This window comes from Halichondria panicea, chromosome 1, assembly GCF_963675165.1.
Source record: "Halichondria panicea chromosome 1, odHalPani1.1, whole genome shotgun sequence".
Classification (NCBI taxonomy): domain Eukaryota; kingdom Metazoa; phylum Porifera; class Demospongiae; order Suberitida; family Halichondriidae; genus Halichondria; species Halichondria panicea.
In genome coordinates, this window is record NC_087377.1 from 16,937,919 (window position 1) to 16,950,468 (window position 12,550).

At 39.6% G+C, this 12,550-nt stretch overlaps 2 protein-coding genes and 1 long non-coding RNA gene across 3 annotated transcripts; 1 reads left to right on the forward strand and 2 right to left on the reverse strand.

The window, feature by feature from the left end:
• Positions 1 to 753: 753 nt before the first annotated feature.
• Positions 754 to 3,417, forward strand: LOC135352290 (uncharacterized). Its single transcript, XR_010399724.1, has 2 exons — positions 754 to 2,503; positions 2,640 to 3,417. It is a non-coding gene; the product is annotated as an uncharacterized LOC135352290 (long non-coding RNA).
• A 4,867-nt stretch (positions 3,418 to 8,284) lies between these two features.
• On the reverse strand, positions 8,285 to 10,293 carry LOC135352253 (uncharacterized). The gene is made up of 3 exons (XM_064551437.1): positions 10,040 to 10,293; positions 9,618 to 9,936; positions 8,285 to 9,062 (listed from the first exon to the last, which is right to left on the reverse strand). The coding sequence occupies exons 1-3, from the start codon at positions 10,202 to 10,204 to the stop codon at positions 8,311 to 8,313; spliced, it is 1,236 nt and encodes a 411-aa protein (XP_064407507.1). The 5' UTR covers positions 10,205 to 10,293; the 3' UTR covers positions 8,285 to 8,310.
• Positions 10,294 to 10,306: 13 nt separating this feature from the next.
• LOC135352251 (uncharacterized) lies at positions 10,307 to 12,341 on the reverse strand. The gene is made up of 6 exons (XM_064551434.1): positions 12,210 to 12,341; positions 11,789 to 11,966; positions 11,574 to 11,726; positions 11,223 to 11,527; positions 10,784 to 11,150; positions 10,307 to 10,595 (listed from the first exon to the last, which is right to left on the reverse strand). Exons 1-6 carry the CDS (start codon positions 12,226 to 12,228, stop codon positions 10,313 to 10,315), a joined length of 1,305 nt encoding a protein of 434 aa, XP_064407504.1. The 5' UTR covers positions 12,229 to 12,341; the 3' UTR covers positions 10,307 to 10,312.
• Positions 12,342 to 12,550: the final 209 nt, after the last annotated feature.

Below are 12,550 nucleotides of genomic sequence, written 5' to 3' on the forward strand. Positions count from 1 at the left end.
TGTGAATTTGTTAACAACTTGTGTCGCAGTATCGGGTATAATTCTACGAGTATATCGTTATGCAGAATTACTTGCTAATAATATTATATGCAAACCAATAGCATAATGATATTGGTTGGGGTTCAAGAGCATTGTTCATCTGAATGGGCATCCCCGCCTAGGGGATTAACCCCTCAGCCTTTCGGGGGTTATATTTTAGCCAGATCTTATTTTCTTTAAAATGGTATTTTACCACAGTAACCTATTACTCAATCTGGTGCCCATGCACATGATATGCTCTTGTCACAGTGCCGGACAGGGTGCAAACTGACCGACACTGGAGATACAAAAAGAACTAAAAGAACTAAGCATAATTATAAGTACAAGGGGTGGGAATGAGGAGGGGAATGAACTAAAAGAACTAAGCATAATTATAAGTACAAGGGGTGGGAATGAGGAGGGGAATGAATGATGGACGTCTGATATGCTCACAAAGTGACTGCTAATAGTTCTGAGACTGCCACAAGGCTTCAACTTTAGTGCACATGCGTTGAGATGAGTGACGTCATTGCGGCCTCCATTTAATATGCTATTAAATTCCATGTTACCGTATATGCTCGATCAGAGGCCGCTCTTGTATAAAGGCCGCACTCAAATAGTAGCCTCCCTTGCTAGCAAAATGAAACATTTAGTAGCCGCTCTCAAATAGTAGCCTCAGTGAACTAGCATTTCTGCACGTGGGCCAAAAAATTATTACTAGCTAGCTACATGTACGTAGCTACAAGTAGCAGCTTGTTAGTGCTTCACAAAGACTTTCTCATGGCAGAGTTCAAGTTTATGCAGGTGAAAACAACTTTAGATGACAAACTAAATTATCTGGAGCTAATAAACGCCGCTCTTGAACAGTGGCCTCTCTTGAATTGTAGCCTCCTCTTCCAGCAAAATGAAACATTTAGTAGCCGCGGCTCCTGATCAAGCATATACGGTAATTAACAAATATCTTGCACGTGACTACATTCCTCAGTGCTATGGAATTGCTGCAATAGTTACCAGACGTTCCCTCTAGGAGTCTGCTTGCAAGACTACGGAATATGTACGTACTTACATTATGAATACTAGAATGATCGTAAGAGTCAGTTAAAAGTGATACCTTTTGTGGAGAGTGAGAGCTGCTGAGCTTTGGCACTCTCCAGGAACTTATTAAAGTCCTCCTCGTCCTGAGTCAGTGTTCTGTAGCCAGGATAAACAACACATGGACACATTCAAACTGGTAGTGTGATGAAGGGTCTGGTACACGTACTGTACAATGTCATGTACAAATATTGTGAGCTAGTGTTCTCAATTAACACACGTTTCCCTGTACATACCTAAACTGCATACATTGAAGCATACCTTGTATACAAGTGCATGTACATACAGACTAGTGAGCATACTAGGTTCCCATTCTTTGTACTGTACATTCAATAGTACACAGTGGACTCATTGCACTGCATAACTACACATTATACACACGTACCTTGTTCTTGATGAAGGTTCTTCTCAATGCCAGCTATAATGGTTAGCGCATGCGCAAGCAGTCGAGTAATCGTAGATATGGCACGATTGTTAAATGACAAGCTTTTGACTACCATTGGTAGCCAGTAATGTTGTAGTCAACAAAGACAGCCGATTTTCAGTGAATGAGGAAAGAACTGAGTAGACTCTAGTTGTGGTCACATGTAAAAAAAAGTATATATCTAGGATGGGCAGTCACGTATATATGTATATGCTGAGTGTCTATGTATTGTATATAGCCAACTGAGTAGTTTGAGCATTTAAGACTTAGTTGGGTAGTAGCCAGGTAGTTCAGTTGGTATAGTCGAGTAGCTATATAGTTGGGTAGTGGAGTAGCTATAGGTAGTTGGGTAGTCAAGTAGTCGAGTAGTTAGGTATAGTGAAGTAGTGCAGTAGCTAGGTAGTTGCATGGGTAGTCAAGTAGTTGGGTAGTCAAGTAGTTGGGTAGTCAAGTAGTCGGGTTAGTCAAGTAGTTGGGTAGTTGGGTAGTCAAGTAGTTGGGTAGTGAAGTAGTCAAGTAGTTGGGTAGTGAAGTAGTCGGATAGTTGGGTAGTGAAGTAGTTGGGTATATATAGTGAAGTAGTGAAGTAGTTGGGTAGTGCAGTAGCTAGGTAGTTGGGTAGTGAAGTAGTTGGATAGTGCAGTAGCTAGGTAGTTGGGTAGTGAAGTAGTTGGGTAGTGAAGTAGTGAAGTAGTGAGTGAGGTAGTGAAGTAGTCGAGTAGTGAAGTAATTGTACGGGAGCTCTGTGCTGCATTTAGTGACAAACAGATCTCAATCACTGTGCAAGACTTTCAGAAGAGAATTGCCAACTTCCCTTTGAACACTGTCAATCCCCAATGGTTCCTAAACAAAACAACTGACAGGACCACGATGCCATCTAGCTAGCATCCATGCATGCTAAGCAAAAGAAGTGCTCGCAGATCTACCAGTCCACCTTTGACGAGTCTTTTCTCGAAAAGTTGGAAGCAGGTATATGTAATTATAATAATTATAACATTCATCAATATTCATGCTAAAATTATAATTTATCAGGGCATACCTTTAATAGATAGTATATGCAGCATGCACATAATTATAATCATACAATTTTGTGTCCTTTTTATAGCTATACATGGAGAAGAGGTGTGTTCAGCTATAGAGGAAGTTGACAAGGACTCCAGTGGCCTTTGGGGCGGGGAGAGTCAGACTCCTCCAAAGGAAACCAGTGTGGAAAGAGAGACCCCTCCATCATCAGACACTCCTCATGTTGTAGAGACCCCTCCATCAAACAGCAGTACAACTCCTCCTTTGGTAGAGACCCCTCCATCATCAGACACTCCTCACGTGGTAGAGATCCCTCCATCAAACAGCAGTACAACTCCTCCTGTGGTAGCTGTAGAGACCCCTCCATCAGACAGTGGTACGAACAGAGATCCAGCGAGCAGTGGTGAAGCCGTGACAAAACAACTAAAGCGTGCTCTTACACTTTGCACTGAAGACAATATACTCCTGTGTTGAAGCGCAGCAAACGGATGAAGGGGAGACACAGTACCACCCCTGTGGTGAAACGCAGACGCATGAACAAAAAGATCAACAAAAAGATCGACACAAACATTTGTCAGCAGTGCCAGCAGGCAGGAGACGAGGAGAATTGGGTGGGATGTGATTACTGTCCACGTTGGTTCCACATTAATTGCGTGAGGATTGACCAACATGCATGACATCCGTGAACAGTGGAAATGCTCAATATGTTAAACAGATTGTTCTAAGTTTCTGGGCTATCACTTACGTTTTGTGTTCACCTAGTAGATATATATCTAGATCTATACTCATTTATTTACTCATTTATTTACTCAATAACAGCTCAATGTTCACTTTGTAGTAAATGTCATGGTGTTTAGTTATTATGCTTCGGTGCGCATGCGCAAGTGAGGTATACGGTAGTGTGTCTGTGTGTCTGTGTGTGTGTAGACTGTTTCAGCTACTCAAGGATCAATGAAGTGCAAGTAAGAGTTTCTATAGGCTGCTAGTCATGTTTTCTTGGCTTGGTATTTGTGGATTTGCAAAATAAAGCTTCGTTCTCGAGTTATGCCTAGTTTTGCTTACCATTGCTGCCTTTTCAGAAGAGTCCGTAGCAAAACTTGTTCACCGAGTGTTGCTACTCTACTTAGTGATATAATGCATGATTTGAGAGCACATGAATTGTGTGTGTTCTGTGGTAAGGGATGACGTAAGTAAAATAACTTATACCCTGAGCTGAGCTGTGGCCGGGCCATGCCTTGCCTCGAGACCAGGCCTGTTGATCTTTACGTATATACCTCCATAGATAGTATCTATGATACCTCTCAGCTTTTGGAGTGATAGTTATTGCGCGTGTACAGTGTAATCTCGCGGACCCTTGGAGACCCTGGTATATTATAACCTCTGGCTTGCGAGACTATGTACAGTGTATGTTATTATTTTGGCGGGTAATTATTTTTCAAGGGTAGACTCTATAATGAACAGGCACTTTTTGCGGTTGATATTTTCGCGGGTTGGTGCAATTTATGAAATGCACATTGACAAAACATAATTATTAGCACTCGAAGATTATACCCGCCATATATACATGTACCATATAGGTAGATATGCATGTGTGTGTGTGTGTGTGTGTCCACAAAGTTCCTTACATCAAGGTAAATTCTCACAAATGGCAGACTGTGAGTTGAGTGCATGCGGTTATATGGGTTGCATGTATATGTGCATTCTTTACGTAGAGATAAATTTCTCACACATGCAGCGTCTGTTGTGTATACATGCATGTATATACATGTCCTAAAAGTTCCTTACATGAGTATAAATTCCTTACAATGTGTGCCAATCACACATACATGCATGCATGCATGTGGGTGTGCATGTGTACATAATTATGTATATATTTATATATATATATATATGTCCCTGACAGTTCCTTACATAAGGATAAATTGCTTACAAATATAATTATAGTTGTAATTTCGTTGTATATGCATGCATGCATGTGTATGTCCTGAAAGTTCCTTACCATAAGGAGAAATTCCTTACAAGTATTGTGTATCACATGTGCATGTATGTATGCATGGGTGTGCATCACATGTGTATGCCTGAAAGTTCCTTACATAAGGAGAAATTCCTTACAAATAAATTATGGTGTCCAATTTTATTGTGTATCACATGTGGGTGTGCATCACATGTGTGTATGCCTGAGAGTTCCTTATACATAAGGAGAAATTCCTTACAAATAAAGTGTCCAATTTTATTGTGTATCACATGTGCATGGGTGTGCATCACATGTGTGTATGCCTGAACGTTCCTTACATAAGGAGAAATTCCTTACAAATAAATTATGGTGTCCAATTTTATTGTGTATCACATGTGGGTGTGCATCACATGTGTGCATGTATGCCTGAGAGTTCCTTATACATAAGGAGAAATTCCTTACAAATAAATTATAGTGCCCAATTTATTGTATATCACATGTGGGTGCATGTGCATCACATGTGTGTATGCCTGAAAGTTCCTTACATAAGGAGAAATTCCTTACAATTAAATGATGGTGTCCAATTTTATTGTGTATCACATGTGGGTGTGCATCACATGTGTGTATGCCTGAAAGTTCCTTACATAAGGAGAAATTCCTTACAAATAAATTATGGTGTCCAATTTTATTGTGTATCACATGTGGGTGTGCATCACATGTGTGTATGCCTGAAAGTTCCTTACATAAGGAGAAATTCCTTACAAATAAATTATGGTGTCCAATTTTATTGTGTATCACATGTGGGTGTGCATCACATGTGTGCATGTATGCCTGAGAGTTCCTTATACATAAGGAGAAATTCCTTACAAATAAATTATAGTGCCCAATTTATTGTATATCACATGTGGGTGCATGTGCATCACATGTATGTATGCCTGAAAGTTCCTTACATAAGGAGAAATTCCTTACAATTAAATGATGGTGTCCAATTTTATTGTGTATCACATGTGGGTGTGCATCACATGTGTGTATGCCTGAAAGTTCCTTACATAAGGAGAAATTCCTTACAAATAAATTATGGTGTCCAATTTTATTGTGTATCACATGTGGGTGTGCATCACATGTGTGTATGCCTGAAAGTTCCTTACATAAGGAGAAATTCCTTACAAATAAATTATGGTGTCCAATTTTATTGTGTATCACATGTGGGTGTGCATCACATGTGCATGTGTATGCCTGAAAGTTCCTTACATAAGGAGAAATTCCTTACAAATAAAATATTAGTGTCCGCATTGTGTATAATTATCTGACTAGAAAAACATTTGCAATGTGAAAAATTGCTAGGATTGGCCAGGGGAACCACAAAAAAGCGTGGGAACAAGAAATCAGACGAGAGCATAACTCCAATCCGTTACAACGTCAATCATGCACATGTATACTGGTAGTTTTCCCATGTTTTCCCAGCCAATATGCCACGCAATTTTTACTGGTGGAGTGATGACCAATCCCTATATATATTTATTATAAGAATGTGGGGCACATTATCATGATGATTTGTGATGAATTGATGTTCCTAATACATGCAGTGTTGAGCACAGGTACACACAGTCCATCCATGCGTAGTAACATGCACGGACCGTACTGGTGACTGCATGGAATGATGTGGTGGATGGAAGCTGATAGGTGGATCTGGAACACAGTCTATTATTTAATATACTATGTATTGTACATGTTCATGACGTTGTAACGGATTGGAGTTATGCTCTCGTCTGATTTCTTGTTCCCACGCTTTTTTGTGGTTCCCCTGGCCAATCCTAGCAATTTTTCACATTGCAAATGTTTTTCTAGTCGGATTCCCTTTCTTTTTCAGTACAGTTTACGTATCATGACATGCATAAGTGGAACGTCAAGAGGCAGTACAAGAAGAGAAGACAGGACTAATCAGATATCTTCTCGAATATCTCTGGACTAATAATTATAGTATAATGAGTAATAATTTATTGCTTGATAATTATGTTGAATTTGCGAATCAGTATTAAATGACAGCCATTTTAAGAGCATGATATCTAGCCAGTGCATATAGCATGCCTGTCAGAGAAAGGGAGCTAGAGCTGAACAGTGTGAAGAAAAGGAACACCTCAGGCTCTGGAAAAGCACTGCTGCACTGATTTTAGGCACACGGTTTTTTAGCCACGCCTATCTATTATTATTGGCCACAACGTAATTGCTGAGTCATTAAAGATGGCGGAATTGTCTAGGTAAGAGAAATAGAGACTGAGAGGTCATCTGCCTCGTGGAAGCAATCGCAAATCTGAAGAAGCGCTTTGTAATCCAGGTTGTAGTCGTTTGGAAACCCTGTACAGAATGTCCTGGAGATGGCTGTACTTGGAGTAAATGCTGGGCAAGAAACTTACTTACTTACTTACTCACTTACTTACTTACTTACTTACTTAGTCAGTCAGACAAAGAGCGGTGAAACGTCGAAATAGTGCAATTTTTAAAATGAAAATATTCATTCATTAAAATGTTTATGGATTATGAAATGAGAGATACAAAGAGAGAAAAGGCTAAATAAACTATCTGTTCAGCCAGTTTCTTGATGTGGCCTTTCCCTGCAGAGATAGAACAGTTTGAACATGAGTCAAAATAATTGAAATATTGCTAAACACGGGCAAACCCACTGCCAATCCTATGTAAAACCTACTGGTTTTACTAATACATGCATGCATGCATGTGCATGGGTGTGCATGCATCACATGTGTGTATATGTTCTGAAAGTTCCTTACATAAAGATAAATTCCTTACAATTATGGTGGGCCGTTTGTTTCAAAATTCAAATGTTATATTTTCATTCAGATTACAATACATTCATTCAAGATGCATATATACAGTATTCATTCAAGACCTGCAATTGTCATTCAAGATTTTAATGCATTCAAGTCGACAATAATTATTCAAGATATGCATGCATGCATGCATATACAGTCAGATGTCCTTTGCTTAATGCTCAAAACTCGGAGGTCAGCAACGAACCCCTGACCTCTTGTTAATTTTCGTCAATCAATGTCATGTTTCTGGTTTGGGAATCACCTTACCACTACTGAGGGAGGGAGTTGATTATTGTGAACCCCATTTCCTGTTAATTACAACTACACCACCATGCAATAAAACCACAAAGTGTGGCTATTAGTAAAGTCATCTGAAATTATGCATGTTTATGCATCCATCAAAATCTTGAATCTTGAATGAATAATCTTGAATGCTCTTCAATGAAAATTGCACATCTTGAATGAATGTATTGTGATCTGAATGAAAATGTAACATTTAAATTTTGAAACAAACGGCCCACCATATACAATGGTTTAATTGGATGCAGGAGCGCAAAGAAATATTATACAGTTGTTCAACTGACTGACATGCATGCACTAAGAAGAGAATTTTACTGGTATACTTATACGTTATGTGCATGCATGTGTATATATATGCATGCATGTATAAATTATACTAACCCTAACCCTCACCCTATATACATGTTATTTATTGATACACGACAATAAAATTATATTTTATTAGCACTACATGTATATAATAATACACTGACTTTGCTATATTCATTACGATCAATCGATAATCGCATGAATAAAGAATATATAATTATGATGTGATTAAATGATTTACTGCCAGAAAAAAGAGTTGAAATCAACATAATGCATGCACATGCGCATGCTGAAACGCAAAACAGATTAATATATATAATTATATATAGTCAGTCGTATTTCGAATTATTAAGTTTCATTAGTCAATGCTTGAAAGAACATTTCCATTTCCTTTTGAGTACGTACCCTTTTATACATTTCTTATGAAACCACCTTGGACAAAAGTCACACCCCACCCACTTGGCTTCTTGACCATCTATAAATGGTTCTTTACATACATGGCACCTCGACTCGTCAATCTTAGTGCGTTTTCTTTTTGACTTGGGCTGGTGATCATCCTCCAAGGCTGTAATTGTTAAACACCCTTGAAGTTTGTTTGCAGCTTGTACCAAGGGATCTGTAGGTGGTCGTACACGCTTCCTTCTTGCTGACCGTTTTGCTCTGGTTTGCTTCACAATGAGTTTGGACTGGGTGTCAGAATCTAGAGTATCCTCTACCCGGAGAGGATTTGTTTGATCAACAATGAGTTTGGTGGACTGGGCGTCAGAATCTAGAGGACTCGTTTGCTTAACAACAATGAGTTTGGACTGGGCATCAGAATCTAGAGTATCCTTTACCCGGAGAGGACTCGTTTGCTCAACAATGAGTTTGGACTGGGCGTCAGAATCTAGAGTATCCTTTACCCGGAGAGGACTCGTTTGCTCAACAATGAGTTTGGACTGGACGTCAGAATCTAGAGTATCTTCTACCCGGAGAGAACTTGCTTGCTCATCATTAATGGTGAATGAGTTGCCTGCTTCTGGTCGGCGAGGCGTATGATGGTGTACGTCCTGTTTGCGAATAATATGTGCAGGAGTGTCGGGTGGAGTAAGGACGACAGAGTCCAACTCTTGTTCTGTATATGGAGACACATTTTTTTGATTACATATAATGCTTATACATGAGTCATTTTAAAATTAAAAAAGACGCACATGCATGCATAAACATTCACCCCTTGCGTTAAGCTTCATCGCACAGCGGCAAAACAACTTTTACCGTAATTACATATAATTATAATCTTGAATCTATATACAGCATATGCAACGACAGTGTTTTTGTCGCCTTCTACAACTTTCAAGTAAGTAGTAACTCATTAGCAGTTCAAGCAGTCCATGAAAGTGTATAATAATAGCTCGCTCACACGCTGCACACATGCAAAGTGTGTATTGTTATACTTAAGTCACCACTGATTGTCATTTTATTATCTATATTTGTACAATACATATCTCGTGCACGTCAGGTGACAGTGTCAGCCACATGTTATAATTATAAAAAGTGCATGAAGTGAATACAAATCTAAATAGCAAGCCGGTACGTAGACAGCTATACTGGAGATCTATTTAGGCCATTACACAGGGTAATAATAATGCTAATGCATATAGATCTGCATCATGCATGTATTATAATTTACCTTCTACTTTGGCCTCCACGATGTCAAAAAATTCCTGGGGTACATCTGAATGGGGAGCGATCATGCAGGAATGGCCTACACCATTCTCTCGTGTGATTTTTGTTCCTTCATTCTTCTCGGCCAGAAAATACTGGGTGGCAGTTGTCTTCACATTCGCACGTCTCCTAAGCTTTTTCCTAATCCCACTTTCCTCTTCGTGCGGTATTTCCTTAAGGTCTAAGCCTTTCAAGAATTGCTTGAGTAGTACGGCAACTCCAATTTGCTTTCTTCGTTCGTCACCAATAAAATAAGAGCATTTGGTGTTGATCACTCTCAGAATCTATCAAATGTACAATATGATAAATATAATAATAATTATACGTATACTGCGGCATAAAAGTTCACGGTCATGAATTGACGTCATGCATGCATGATTATAATACCTCAGAAATGGAAGAAGCTCTGGCATATGCCACCAAGTAATTTCCAAGGTTACTGGTGACTGAACTCTGAAATTTCTTTATTCCCGGCACAAGTATATCGTCAAACCAAGAAATCAGACTATCTCCATCAACTATGTCACTCATCCCGGATATCTGCGCATACATGAATGCATGTGTAAAGTGTATATATCATGCTGTATGCATGTATATAATTATATAGCAAAAAGTAGAAGTGCATGATTGTGCAGCGTATGCATATACAGGCAATCATGATTATGGGCTGATTCCAAAAATGAAACAAGCCTCCAGAGCAGAAGCCAGAAGAAGACTGTATTCAATCACTGCTCTGGAGTCAAGGTTGGGTAACATCTCCTTAATGTGTGCTTGAATATTCTTGAGCTTTGTGGGCTGCATACAAGCCACATTGTACCCAATCCTCACAACGGCTGGTCCGGCTGCTGGTGCCAATGAGAAAATCTCATTTATTGCCTCTGTCGACTGGAGATTGTACTCAAGGTGATGAGGAAACATTACAATTCTTCCTCTGCATACCACCCTATATAGAGTGTGGGGGAGCACGGGTGTAGCAACTTAAGGCAATAATTATTATAGGAAGGTTCTGCATGCATAGCAAGGCGCGCTGACTACATAATTATAACCATGCAATAGTTAGCTTTTATTAAATGCCGATTAGCAACTACGTACGTAAACTGTATAATACTATAGGTTTATAAGATTATATACCTCTTGTCCATTGAAGCTAGAGCATCCAAAATGTGCACATTGGCTGTTACTAGAGGAGACACACGACAAGAGCCACTTGACAGTGCATTACCAGTTGTATTACCACCGAAGACTGTCAGCAGGATCTTCATAACTTGCTCTGCCGTGTCAGGGTCGTCAAAACACCACGGCATACCACCATGAAGCAACTTCCGTAAGAGAGCATCACTGATGGAAGAGAAACGAGCATGTCTGACTCCTAGTGCAGCTAGACAGAGCTCCACACTCTTGGTTTTACCACGGTTTACTTCTCCCACAACCATTGTGACACCAAAACTCCCGTAAGTTGCTTGTAGCTTCTCATAAAACAACGAGGAAGCCACAGAGCCTATAAAAAAGGTAATGGATGACATGCAGTCACATGCGTGCAGTTATAGGATGGACATTAATATTAACTAACCTAACACAAAGACAGCAGAGTAGAAATTGCTCTGAGTCAGCTCACGCAGGCCACCTAACAGTACATCCAATGGCCTATCAGGAGTAGGGATGGTAGGGAGTGTCTTGTAAAACTGTACCCCGCTTGGAACTACTCCTTCTTTCTTGATTACACTCTCGACCCATACGTAAGTGCATTCTCGAAGTGGTATGATCTCACCGTCCTCTTTCACATGGACATAAGGACTGAGAACAATAATCTCACTATCAGGCTGCCTTCCTAGTGCAACAATTGCTTTTTTGATTCTTCGAGAATAGTCAGGGTCACTAAAATTATATTTCATTAGATATAATGTACATGGATAAATCTCACTTTTCGAAGTCCACAAGCTTGTTCCAGAAGATGTCAGTGAGCTGACTGCTTTTAAGCTTAGACATTAACAATTTCTCGGGAACAGCACTGCCCAACTCTTTAGCAATGTTAAAGCCTTTTTGGTGGGTTTTATGCCAGGGAAGAAAACAAACCCTATAAAACAGTAAAACACAATTCATAGTAATTTAATAGTCACCATGCATGCAATCACTAACCCCTTGTCGTCTGTTCCAGAGGCCTTCACCTCCACAATGAAGCCACTGTAATCTGTGTTGTCATCACTTTCAAAAGGTGACGAAACTCTGCAAACGAACTTGAAAGTAAAGTTTGTCAGGGGAGTAAATATGTCGCCTGTTTTCAGGTAGCCAATGGCATTGTTTTGCTCTGTGAATTCTGCACAAAAACAGTCTATAATTGTATACATAATTATATGGTTTTACCAAGGAAATTACATGTAATTGTCACATGCAATTCCTGCTAATATACATGTTTTGGAAAAATATTTTCACAAAATAGATCTAATATCTCGGCAAAAGGCTGTCTGTTCAGAGACAGGCATGCATGCAAGGGATAATGATGCCAGTATACAATCTAAAAGTCATTCAAAATGGCTGTACATTCATGCAGTTGACTAACCTGGTGATGAGTGCTCCATGCTTGCCAGAGGTCAACTTGCACTTGTTTCTTGCTTGTCTGAGGCACACTGATGCTAGATAGCAGCTACTATTGACAGCAAAGACATGATAGACTTCTCTCTTAGATTTACCATGCAGGTCTCCGGTATGTGGCAAGTCAGCGCGCCATACACCTCAGTCCACCAATGATAATGCTCATATTTGACCGCAATGACGAAATCAGTGCACCTTACAGTACTGGAACCATACACTGGAAGCATAGTAGAGGACACAAACCACCAGTAACTGGACACCTTGTCCACCAATGATAATGCTTATACTTTACCACAATGGTGTGCCTTA

What these genes read in the sequence shown, in the direction of transcription:
- LOC135352253 (XM_064551437.1), bottom strand. Translation starts at nt 10,204, where the DNA reads ATGTATGCGCAGATATCCGGGATGAGTGACATAGTTGATGGAGATAGT. An exon ending in GAGCTTCTTCCATTTCTGAG is followed by an intron (nt 9,937 to 10,039) that starts GTATTATAATCA and finishes TACATTTGATAG; the next exon opens with ATTCTGAGAGTGATCAACAC. An exon ending in CGTGGAGGCCAAAGTAGAAG is followed by an intron (nt 9,063 to 9,617) that starts GTAAATTATAAT and finishes CTCCATATACAG; the next exon opens with AACAAGAGTTGGACTCTGTC.
- LOC135352251 (XM_064551434.1), bottom strand. An exon ending in TCTGGAACAGACGACAAGGG is followed by an intron (nt 11,727 to 11,788) that starts GTTAGTGATTGC and finishes ACTGTTTTATAG; the next exon opens with GGTTTGTTTTCTTCCCTGGC. An exon ending in CTCTGCTGTCTTTGTGTTAG is followed by an intron (nt 11,151 to 11,222) that starts GTTAGTTAATAT and finishes CCTTTTTTATAG; the next exon opens with GCTCTGTGGCTTCCTCGTTG.